Source organism: Sciurus vulgaris (assembly GCF_902686455.1).
Source record: "Sciurus vulgaris genome assembly, chromosome: 13".
In the NCBI taxonomy this organism is placed as follows: domain Eukaryota; kingdom Metazoa; phylum Chordata; class Mammalia; order Rodentia; family Sciuridae; genus Sciurus; species Sciurus vulgaris.
In genome coordinates, this window is record NC_136474.1 from 27,364,398 (window position 1) to 27,377,107 (window position 12,710).

At 38.4% G+C, this 12,710-nt stretch overlaps 1 protein-coding gene across 3 annotated transcripts in view; it reads right to left on the reverse strand.

Moving 5' to 3' along the window:
- Nucleotides 1–12,710, reverse strand: part of LOC306643145 (F-box/WD repeat-containing protein 12-like) — a 37,237-nt gene that overhangs the window by 19,042 nt on the left and 5,485 nt on the right. For all 3 annotated transcript variants that reach the window (XM_079109067.1, XM_079109068.1, XM_079109069.1), the window contains exons 3-4: nt 10,722–10,873; nt 9,968–10,086 (exon numbers count right to left, since the gene is read on the reverse strand). In XM_079109067.1, the coding sequence (XP_078965193.1) occupies nt 9,968–10,086; nt 10,722–10,873 (271 nt within the window). The remainder of the gene's footprint in view (nt 1–9,967; nt 10,087–10,721; nt 10,874–12,710) is intronic.

Below are 12,710 nucleotides of genomic sequence, written 5' to 3' on the forward strand. Positions count from 1 at the left end.
GCCTCAATAAATATAATAATGAAATTGTATCACACATCTTCTCTGACCACAATGAAACAAAACTAGAAATTAACAACAGCAGTGGAAAATATACAAATACATGGGTCTTGAACAGAAGAAATTAAAAGGAAAATAAAAATTTTTCTTGAGATAAATGAAAATACAACACATTGAAATATGTGAATACAGCAATATAAGTACTAAGAAATAAGTTTAAAGTGCCTACATCAAAAAAACTAGAAAGATTTCAAATAACCTAATGATGCACTTCAAGGTCCTAGAATAGTGAGGAAAAGCCTAACCCAAAATTAGTAGAAGGAAAGAAATACTGACAATGAGAGCAAAAATGAACAAAATCTTTTTTTTTTTTCTCCCCCCTAGGGTTGCTCTACCACTGAGCTACCTCCCCAGCACTTTTCATTTTTTATTTTGAGTGGGGTCTTACTAAGTTGCTTAGGGCCTTGCTAAATTGCTGAGGCTGGCCTTGAACATGTAATCCTCCTGCCTCAGCTTCCCAAATCACTGAGGTAGGAATGGGCCACCACACCTGGCTCAAAATAAAGACTTAAAAAGAAAAAGAGCAACAAAATGAAAAGTTGGTTTTTTGAAGATAAAATTGATGTCCTTAGCTAGCTAAAAAGAAGAAAACTCAAATAAGTAAAATTAGAGATAAAAGATGTTACAACTAATACCACAGAAACACAAGCAATCATAAAAAAGAATGAAATTATGGCATTTTTCTGGTAACTGGATGGATCTGGAGACTATCATACTAAGTGAAATAAGCCAAATATTCTCTGCTACGTGGATGTTAACCCACAACAAGGAAGGATGGGGAGGGAAAGAACAGAAGTTCACTGGATTAGATAAAGGGGAATGAAGGGAAGGGAAAGGAAATAGGAAAGTGAGCAAAATGAATTGCACATAACTTTCCTTCACTCACAAATGAATACACACCAGTGTAGTATGAACTCCACATTATGTAGAGCCACAAAAATGGGATCCTAATTGGAATGGGTTGTACTCTATGTATGTATAAATATGTCAAGGGCTGGGGAGATAGCTCAGTAGGTAGAGTGCTTGCCTTGCAAGCACAAGGCCCTGGATTCGATCCCCAGCACTGAAAAAAAAAAAAAAAAAAAATGATGTATAAATATGTCAAAATACACTCTACTGTCATAACAACAAATAAAAATAATAATAGTAATAAAAAGAAAAAAGAAATACAAGTGATCCTAAGAATCTATCATGAATAATTATACACTAACAAATTGAAACACCAAGAAGAAATGGCTAAGTTCCTGGACACATACAAGCTACCAAGATTCAATTAAAAAGCAAGCAACAAAACCATATTTTCAGGGCTGGGGTTGTGGCTCAGTAGTACAGCACTTGCCTAGCATGTGTGAGGCACTGGGTTCGATTCTCAGCACCACATATAAATAAATGAATAAAATAAAGGTCCATCAACATGTAAAAATATATATTAAAAAAAAAGAAGAAGAAATAATAAAAAATCCAAATAGATCCGTAATAAGTCATGAGACTAAAGCATTAACTGCAAGTCTCCCATCAAAGAAAACCGTAGGATCTGATGGCTTCACTGCTGAATTCTACCAGACATGTAAAGAATTATCTCAACTCTCCTCAAACTATTCCAAATAACTAAAAAGGAGGGAACCGTGTCAAATATGACCTACAAGGCCCTGTCTCCAAAAGCAGACAATCTCTCTCTCACACACACACACACACACACACACACACACACAGAAAACTACAAACCATTCTGATGAACACAGATGCAAAAATTCTCAACAAAATACGAGCAAACCAAATCCAAGAGCACATCTCTCACCACATGTCCCACAAGGGCGAGGGAAAGGGTTCCTGTCAGAGGGATGGACTGGCTATAAATTAATCAGTAAGAAATTTATTTAATACAAAAAAAAAGGGGGGGGAAGAACCCACAGGAGACGATTATCTTTTGAATCAGGGTGTGATGGGCTGAGCTAAAGGGTCTGGCTCTAACCAAATGGAGGAGCCCAGCTTTCCTTTATTTATAGTGATACAGGTAAAAGGGGACCAGGAGGAGCTTCTTCTGTGACAAACAGGATGGAGTAGAAGTAAGCAAGCCCTTTTGCTCCAGCAGGTCATTTGGCACTTCTAGGGCATGCAGATTCTGTTGATAAGCCACTGCATGGAAACCACATACTCCAGGCAATCTGGAACAATCTCTCGTGACTGTCAGTTCCTGAGAGCCAGATTTCTGTGTCTGATAGCTCAACTAAGCCTGGTTTTATTTGCTAGCCATGAATGGCGCCCCATACACATCAAAAGCATGCGCGGTGAGGTGTACCTGTGATCCCCATTATTAAGGAGGCTGAGGCAGGAGTATCATGAGTTCAAGGCTAGCCTGGAAAACAGTGAGATCCCCGCATCAAAAAAAAGACTTTGGGCTGGGGATAGAGTTCAGTGGTAGAACACTTGCTCACCGTGTGTGAGGCCCTGAGTTTGATTTCCAGCAACAACAACAAAAGATTTACACCATGATCAAGTGGGATTTATCCCAGGGATGCAAGAATGGTTCAATATATACAAGTAAATAAGAGATAAGATGATGATATATCACATCAACAGGATGAAGAACCAAAGCCTTTACGATCATCTCAGTTGATGAGAAAAAGCACAAGATAGTGTTTAACATCCCTTTATGATAAAAATGCTCAACAAATTAGGCAGAGAAGGAACATAACTCCAACACAATAAAAGCTATATATAACAAACCCACAGCCAACATTACACTGAAGAGGCAAAAGCTGAAAGTGTTTCCTCTAACATCTAAACAAGACAAGGATGACATGATTTTATACACAGAAAAAACCTTTGGTGGTGGACCCCTCCACCACCAAAAAAAGAATGGATAGGCAAATTCAGTGAATAGGCAGGATACAAAACTAACATACAACAAAGCATTTTTTTTTCTTTTTTTGGGAGGGTACTAGGGACTGAACTCAGGACTCAAACACAGCCACATCCCCAACCCTATTTTGTATTTTATTTAGGGACAGGGTCTCACTGAGTCACTTAGTGCCTCACTTTTGCTGAGGTTGGCTTTGAACTCAGGATTCTCCTGCTTCAGCCTCCTGAGCCGCTAGGATTACAGGTATGTGCCACCATGCTCAGCTACAACGAAGCATTTTTATACACCAATAATGAACTTGTTGAAAAAGAAATCAAGAAAGCAATTCCATTCATTTGGGGTTTGTCCTTTCAGACACAAGACTGATTTTGAACTCAAGTACTGTAAGGCAGATAAAGGCAGGATCATCTGTGTTCTCTCTCCTCTAGGTCACTCAGGAAATGGAAGAAATGCAACAAATTTTGAGAAGTCCAATGCCTTTCAACACTCCAAGAGTTTTATAGAAGTCCAAGAGTACTACATAAGATTTTTGATACAATGAATCTGAAATGTCAGACATTCTTTTTAGCTTACTGACAGTTTTTTTTTGAATCCTCTTCTATGATTTCTTCCATTCCCAAATTTGTAGGCAGCCGTGAATTTGGCAGTTGCTACAGAAATGGGAAAATTATAAGGCACACTGAACTACTCGATGACTAGATTTATCTTTGAAATGTATTTTCTTCACATTCTCTCCTAATTAATTACAAATTTGAACATTTGGGTAGCAGATAAATTGACAAAGCAGAAGGCTTTGTTCCCTCTTCCTGAAATGATCATATATATATATATATATATATATATATATATATAGTGAATAATTATTCAAATGGTATGATCCAGACTGTAATAAGTAGAATTGTTTTTCATAGCAGAAAGTAAAAGTACTAAAAAAAAAAAAAAAAAAAAGCAAGCAATCAAGCAGTCTCATTACAAAAAAATAATATCTATGCTGGATCTATGTTGGAATAAATTTAACCAAGAAAGTGAAAGGTCTCTACAATAAAAATTATAAAATACTATTGAAAGAAATTGAATAAGACACACACAAAAAAACAAAGACATCCCATGTTCACAGACTGGAAGAATATAATATGTCTAAACTACCCAAAGTGATTTATAAATTCAATGTAATTCCCATCAAAACATCAATGATATTCTTCACAGAAACAGAAGGAAAAAAAAAAACACGTTAGATTTACATAGAATCAGTAAGACCATGACTAAATAAAGTAATCCTGAGCAAAACAGATCTAGAATCTAGAAGCAAAACAATGTCACTTCAAAACATGTCTCAGCTACCTTACTATAGTAAGCAAGGCAGCATGCACATCAACTGAACACAACAGAAAATTCAGAAAATCATACGATTTATTTATTTACACCGATTCATTTTTAACAAAGATGGCAAGAAACTGGAGAAAATGTCTCATCAAATGGTGTTGGGAAACTGGGAAAAGAGAACAAAATTAAATGTGTACCTCTCAAAAATCAACTCAAAATGGATCAAAGACTTATATGTAAGACCTAAAACAATGAAACTACTATAAGAAAACAGGAGGAAACACTTCAAAACATTAATACAGACAAAGATTTTTTGCATAATGCTCAAAAGCAAAGGCAACAAAAGCAAAACCAGGCAAATGGGCTTCTATCAAACTAGGAAGCTTCAGCACAACAAAGAAAACAATCAACAAAAGTGACAACACGCAGGCAGAATGGGAGAAAATATCTGTAAACTATTCCTTCAATGAGATATTAATCCAGAATATATAAGGAACTCAACAGCAAAAGAACAAATAATTTGATTTTTTTTAATGGGCAAATATCTGAACAAACATTTCTAGAAAAGACAAATTGGGACTGAAATGGAGTAAATCAAATTCCATGCATGTGTCTGTCGGTCTGCTCTGTAGATCTTAGCAAAGCAATGTCTCAAGATGGTGCCTCTCAGTTCCAAGAAGTCATTCGACAAGAGCTAGAATTATCTGTGAAAAAGGAATTAGAAAAAATACTTACCACAGCACCCTCACATGAGTTTGAGCATACTAAAAAAGACCTTGATGGATTTCGGAAGCTGTTTCACAGATTTTTACAAGAAAAGGGACCTTCTGTGGATTGGGGGAAAATTCAGAGACCGCCAGAAGATTCGATTCAACCCTATGAAAAGATAAAGGCCAGGGGCTTGCCTGATAACATATCTTCTGTGTTGAACAAGCTGGTGGTGGTGAAACTCAATGGTGGTTTGGGAACCAGCATGGGGTGCAAAGGCCCTAAAAGTCTGATTGGTGTGAGGAATGAGAATACCTTTTTGGCTCTGACTGTTCAGCAAATTGAACACTTGAACAAAACCTACAACACTGATGTTCCTCTTGTTTTAATGAATTCTTTTAATACGGATGAAGATACAAAAAAAATACTACAAAAGTACAATCATTGTCGTGTGAAAATCTACACTTTCAATCAAAGCAGGTACCCGAGGATTAATAAAGAATCTTTACTTCCTGTAGCAAAGGATGTATCTTACTCAGGGGAAAATACAGAAGCTTGGTACCCTCCAGGTCATGGTGATATCTATGCCAGTTTCTACAACTCTGGTTTGCTCAATTCATTTACAGGAGAAGGCAAAGAGTATATTTTTGTGTCTAACATAGATAATCTGGGTGCCACAGTGGATCTTTATATTCTTAATCATCTAATGAACCCACCCAATGGAAAACGCTGTGATTTCGTTATGGAAGTCACAAACAAAACACATGCGGATGTGAAGGGTGGGACACTCACTCAGCATGAAGGCAAACTGAGATTGGTGGAAATCCCTCAAGTGCCAAAAGCACACGTGGATGAATTCAAGTCTGTATCAAAATTTAAAATATTCAACACAAACAACCTATGGATTTCTCTTGCAGCAGTTAAAAGACTGCAGGAACAGAATGCCATTGACATGGAAATCATTGTGAATCCAAAGACTTTGGATGGAGGCCTGAATGTCATTCAGTTAGAAACTGCAGTAGGGGCTGCAATTAAAAGTTTTGAGAATTCTTTAGGTATTAATGTTCCAAGGAGCCTTTTTCTGCCTGTCAAAACCACATCAGATCTCTTGCTTGTGATGTCAAACCTCTATAGCCTTAATGCAGGATCTTTGACAATGAGTGAAAAGCGGGAGTTTCCTACAGTGCCCTTGGTTAAATTAGGCAGTTCTTTTACAAAGGTTCAAGATTATCTAAGAAGATTTGAAAGTATACCAGATATGCTTGAATTGGATCACCTCACAGTTTCAGGGGATGTGACATTTGGCAAAAATGTTTCATTAAAGGGAACAGTTACCATCATTGCAAACCATGGTGACAGAATTGACATCCCACCTGGAGCAGTATTAGAGAACAAGACTGTATCTGGAAACCTTTGCATATTGGACTGAAAAGAATACTGTATATACACTTTATACTAATTATGGGCTAAATTATGGGCTAAATAATTTCTTATATTGAAATGTCCTCTAGGATTCTAAAGTAGGCAGGTACTTGACTATGTTACTGTACCCTGCAGTTGATTTTTAGAGTTTTCTGCAATATGCTTTTAGTCTAAGAAAAACAGATGAAGCAATACTTTCCCTCTTTGAAGAGGATCCTGAAAGTTCATCTTAAAAGTGCAATATTGTTTAATCCTAAAACTGGGGCAGTTCTGTTGGAAGATTTTTTTTTTTTTTAACAGAAGCCTCAGTGACGGTCACTTTGAATTGCCTGTGATTTCAAAAATAAAGTGGTAAAGCCATACTCATGTATTATTGAACTTTTTAATGCTAATTTTATGGAATAGCAAAATAAAATGGTTCTTGCTAAACAGAAAAAAAAAAAAAATTCCATGCATGTATGATTTTGTCAAAATGAACCCAACTATTATGTACACTACAATGAAGTAATAAAAGAAAAACAGACACACAAATGACCATAAGTTTCTGAAAATAAGTTCAATATCACCAATCACGAGGGAAAGAGAAATTAAAAACACATTGAGCCACGCACAATAGCATATGCCTGTAACCCAAGTGATTTGAGGAGCTGAGGCAGGAGGCCAGCAAGTTCAAGGACAGCCTCATCAACTTAGCAGGCAAAGTCTTAAGCAAGACCTTGCAACTATTTGACCTGCAAAGCTGGGATGTAGCTCATGGCAAAGCAACCCTGGGTTCAATCCACAGTACCCAAACAAACAAAAATCACAATAAGATATCATCTCACCCTAGTCCAAGTAGCAACTAAACAAAAAAGCAAAAAATAACAAATGCTGATGACAATGTGGAGAAAGGGCAACTCTCACACACTGTAAATTAGGAAAGTAAATTAGTATGGCCACTTTGAAAAACAGTATGGAGGGTGCCTCCAAAAAATTAAAAAAAAAACTAGAAAGAGATCCAGCAACATCATTACTGTGTACATATATAAAGGAAATGAAATCATTATTTCAGAGATACCTGCACTTCTTTGATTATTACAGTACCGTTCATAATACCTGTGATAGGCAATCAACCAAGGTATCCGTTGATGGATGAATGAATTAAAATGTGGTATGTGTATACAAATGGAATATTATTTAGCCATAAAAAGAATGAACTCCTGTCATTTGTGGCAATCTGGATTGACCTGGGTTAAGTGAAATAAGCAAGGCACAGAAAGACAAATATTACTTGTTCTCACTCATTCATGGAAGCTAAAAAAGTCCACCACATAAAAGAGAGTGTGACAGTGGTCACCAGAGACTAGGAAGGGCAAGAGGAGAGAGATGTTAATGACGGGTTACCAATGTAAGGTTAATACAGTAGGAATAGTCCTAGAGTTCTATAGCACAATAGGGTGACTACAGCGTACAATTTATGAAATAATTTACAAAAACTAGTCAGGAGGTTCCCAACACCAAAAAAAAAAAAGTTTGAGGAGACTGAAATGCTAATCACCCTGATTTAATCACTACACACTGTCAGCATGTACTCTATTACTGTATACACTCCACAGATAGATACACTGTCAAATTTTAAAATTATATTTTATCCCATAAATATACACATACTTCTCAGTAAATTTAAAATGAAAACAATTTTTCATAACTATAGATTCAAAAAGTTTTAAATGGATTACTGGCAAACTGAATCCCACAGGATTTATAAAAACACAGACACACCAGTAGAAATGAGAAAGGACCAGACCACAACCAGAAAGATGAGAAAATCATAGGCAACAAGGAACAGTTTTAGGGTAACACATTTAAAAATTTAGAAGGAATGGTCATTTTCTAGCAAAGGCTGGTAAAAACCATAAGAGAGACAGAAGGTTCAATAGTGAATTCAATCTTTCAGCAACGTTTTATTCTTACAGTATTGTTTTCCTTTTTTTCAGATTACAGAAAAAGAACTCAAAATTCTGAAGCTTGCAAATCAAAGAATGACTGGGGAAATTTCATATTTTGAAATCAGAGTCTTGTTACATTGTCCAGGATGGTTTTGAACTGACAGGCTCATGTGATCTAAAGGAGGACAGTCACTCTCATTTGCTTACGTATTGTCTATGGCTGCTTTTGTGTCCCACCAGCAGAGTTTAGTAGATGTGACAGCAACTATTTGACCTGCAAAGCCTAAAATTTTCACTGCTAGCTCTGTAGAGAAAAAGCTTGCTAGTCCCTGCATCAAAGCACTCTCTACTCAAATGAAGATCTTTTTGTTTGGCAACTATGGAAGGCTGTAGCCCTCAAGTCTTCCTGCTACCAAGTCTGGATGCGGCCACATGTCACAGTTCACTGGCAGGTTTCTGTCAGAAACATAGGGAGTCAGGGTGGAGCTAGGCCCTCAGCTCTGCTAGATCTCCTGAGGTGCTGGTTAGCCCTGGTCAGTGGTCCCTCCTCTCATCTGTGGTGGCCCTCTTATATATGAAGTTCACCTGGAAGGAGCCTATCACTTCTTAGAGATAAAGTCCACTTCCAGCAAACCTGTTGAATAGGGAGAGATGAGCACCCACTTACCGAGAGTGCTTAACAAAGTAAGGCACTAGGGCTGGGTATGTACCTCAGTGGTAGAACACTTACCAGAACCTGGAAGGTTTAATCCGCAACACAAAAATAAGGCAAGGTGCTAAAGATGCTTTGGCTTACACAGAGTATTCAAAAATGTGAAATAATCTATAATTTCCATTTAAAAAATCCATTACAGGAGCTTGTGTTCTATCTATGTGTGGCCCTTGGTAGAACTCCTGATTTGTAGGATACAATGTGGTTCACAATTCAGAGATATATTCCTTCCTTCAGTCCCATCCCAAGTACTGTTGGTAAAGTCCATCTCCCTGAGACAAAACCCCAAGAAAGCAAAAATGTGTCATATGAGGTAAGTCAAACTCAAATTTCAAACACACTTCACCCTATACTTGTTACAAGTATAACCTGGTATAGTGACTAAGGCAAACACAAGCTCATATTTCTCATCAGCAAAGGGGGGCTCCACTCCCAGTGACTCAGGAGGCTGAGGCAGGAGGATGTCAAATTTGAGGCCAGGGCCTGGGCTTGTGGCTCACTGGTAGAGCACTCCCCTAGAGCATGTGGGATGCTGGGTTTGATCCTCAGTACTACATAAAAATGAAGTGAAGTTATTGTGTCCACCTACAACTAAAAAATATATTTAAAAAAGATTTTTTTTGAAGCCAGTCTCAACAACTTAGGGAGACCCTGTCTCAAAACAAAAAATAGGGCTGGGGATATAGCTCAGTTGGTAGAGTGCTTGCCTCACAAGCATAAGGCCCTGGGTTCAAATCCCCAGCACCACAAAATAAATAAATAAATAAAAAAGACTAGGGATGTAGTTCAATAGTACAGCACTCCTGGGTTCAATTCCCAGTACAAAAAAAAAAAAAAGTTATGCAAAATAATTAAGTAAGATCATAAAGACAAAGGACCTTATAAAGTCCAAAGAAACACAAAAACCAAGGGTTCAACTTCTTCCCTGCCTTCCCTTCCGAGGGACTAGCTTACCTCATGCAAGTCCCAGGCACGGACAGTACAGTCTGAGGACACAGTGCAAACCACAGACTTCTCCTTTTTGTCAAACCGGTACTCACTGGTTGAGACATAAGCCACTTTATCTATCTCTCCTGTAAGAGAACAGAGAGATGGCCTGGGATCTGAACATTCAGTGAAAAGGGCTGGCGGGAAAGCCATTTCTCTCTCAGGAACACAATGGGCACTCACTCAGGGGTCAATAAAACAGAAAAGAACTAGCTCTGTATAGTTGTAAGCGGGTCCTACTCAAGGAACTGACCGTCGCCCACCAGTCATTCGATCTTGAACTACTCCCTTGTCCATTAGTTTTTGTTTCTCTCTACTCTGAAATACATGTGATGATTCTTTTCCTCACAGGGTTACTGTGGACATAACACAAATGACATAGAACCCAAAAAGATACGTACTTATCAAGTGGCACTTTCCAAGTCACTCACTGAAATGCCAAATCCCATAAGACTTGCCCAGGGCAGGACATGGTGGTGCACACCTGAAATTCTAGCAACTTGGGAGGGTGAGGCAGAAGGAGTCGAGTTCAAGAAAAGCCTCAGCAACTTAGTGAGGCCCTAAGCAACTTAGCAAGATGCTGTCTCAAAATTAAAGAGAGCTGGGGATGTGGTTCAGTGGTTAAGCATTCCTGAGTTTAATCCTCTGCACAAAACAAAGACTTGACCAAGGAAAGGTAAGCAGTAGGAATGCAATATCTACTACATTCTACAGCTCATACCTGTGTGCCCAGCAATTGCTTTGCAGATATAGTCCTTCTCTGGCCGCCCAGTCTCCACTCGGAACTCCAGCTCAGACCGGCAGAGGTAGTACTGTTTCCATGTCTGTGTGCCCAGGACCATGTGGGAGGACCAACGTCTCAGACTCAGCTGTCTAAAAACAGACCAATGATTCCAGGCAGACAGAATATAGCAGTCAAGGATTTGGGAGTCGACAGGTGTAGCTCTGAATCCTGGCTCTGCCACTTACTGGCTTTGAAACCTTGGACAATTGATGTTGTGGACCTACATCTTGATTTCCTCTCCTGTAAGATGGGGACCAAGATAACACTGAATAAATCTCACCACCTGTCAAACATAAAGTGCCCTTTTATGTATCCCATCCACCCAAGGAGGTAAGATATCCTCATTCGGCATGTGAGGACCCAGAAGCAAGAGAGGTTAAAAAACTGGGATTCAAGAGTCTCAAACTCTTATTATTGAACTGTCTATTTCTCCTTTTAGTTCTGTCAATACCTTCATGTTTTCTGTTGCTCTGTTGCTAGGGACATATATAAATGTCATATCTTCTTGACAGATTACCCATTTATTATTATAAAATACACTTTGTCTCTAGTAACATTTTTTTGTCTTAAAATCTACCTTGACTGTCACTAGTACAGCCATTGAGCCTGGCGCATCGTTTTCCATTATTTCATTATCACTTATTTGTGTCTTTGAATTTAAAGTTTATCTCAGGGCTAAGGATATAGCTGAGTGGTAGAGAACTTGCCTAGCATGTGTGAAGCCCTGGGTTCTATTCCCAGCCCCACCGAATAAATTGTCTCACGTAGGCAACATGCAGATGGATCACTTTTTAAAATCTGTTTGGTCAATCTTTGCCGTTTTGAGTGCACAACACATTTCGTATAGTTACTGATAAGACAGGAGATACGTGTCATTCTATTTTGTTTTCTGTGTTTTATGCCTTTTTCCCCCTCTATTCCTTCACTACCACCTTCTTTCATGCTACATATAATTTTAACTCCCTCATCATTTCTCCTACCATTTTTATTTGTTTGACACTTTTTAGTTGCTGCCTTAGAAATCAAAATTTAAACCTTAGTTTATAACAATGTTTTGATTAGTAACTTAATTCCAATAGTATACAAAACATTTGCTCCTATACAGGTCTATTTCTTTCCTGCCTCCTTTGTACTGTTATTGTCACAAATTAAGTTCCAGAAGAAAGAAGCAGCTTATGATGCTATGGAGTCCCAGGAGAGTGAACACCTGGCCTTATGAATGGAGGTTTTCTGCACTCAGGGCATACCACAGCTAATGGAGCTTCCTCTGGTTCTAGTCCAGCACTAATATCTCAAGAGGGGTAGAATGAGGTCAGATGGGAAATCACTGATTCACAGCCCCATGGTCTGAATAAGTACTAGTGCTACACAGAGTGTCTCTACTATCCTGCCCTGCACACTCAATGGGCACCCATGTGGCAGGCTCTGTGCTAGACACTGGAAATCTAACACACTGAGAAGGATTCTAGTGCCCACAGAGGAAGAAGACCCACTGTGCTTGCTGAATCTCTGGTCTTTTCACTACGAGTAGCATACTGACAGTCTATGGGTAAAGAGGCCCAGATTTTTTTGTTTGGCCTGCATAAGGTTGGCTCATATGCACTAACTGCCAACATGTAAAAAAATAAAGGAGATCTTACAAAAAGAAAAAAACAATTATGAGAGATAATTTTATGCTAAAATCAAGACAAACACTATGGAACAGTAGTTAAAAATCAATTTGTGATCTGACCTGCAGACATGAGAAAAACTTATATGAGGAACCTGGAAGGCACAACATAGGAACAGTGACACTCTGTGGAGGTTAAGTGATGTGCTGAATGTTTTTCTTTTTCTTTTGTTCTTATGGTCCTGGGGACTGAACCCAGGGGAGCTCTACCACTGATCTATATCACCACTCCATTTTAAGGATTTTTGAACTTTGAG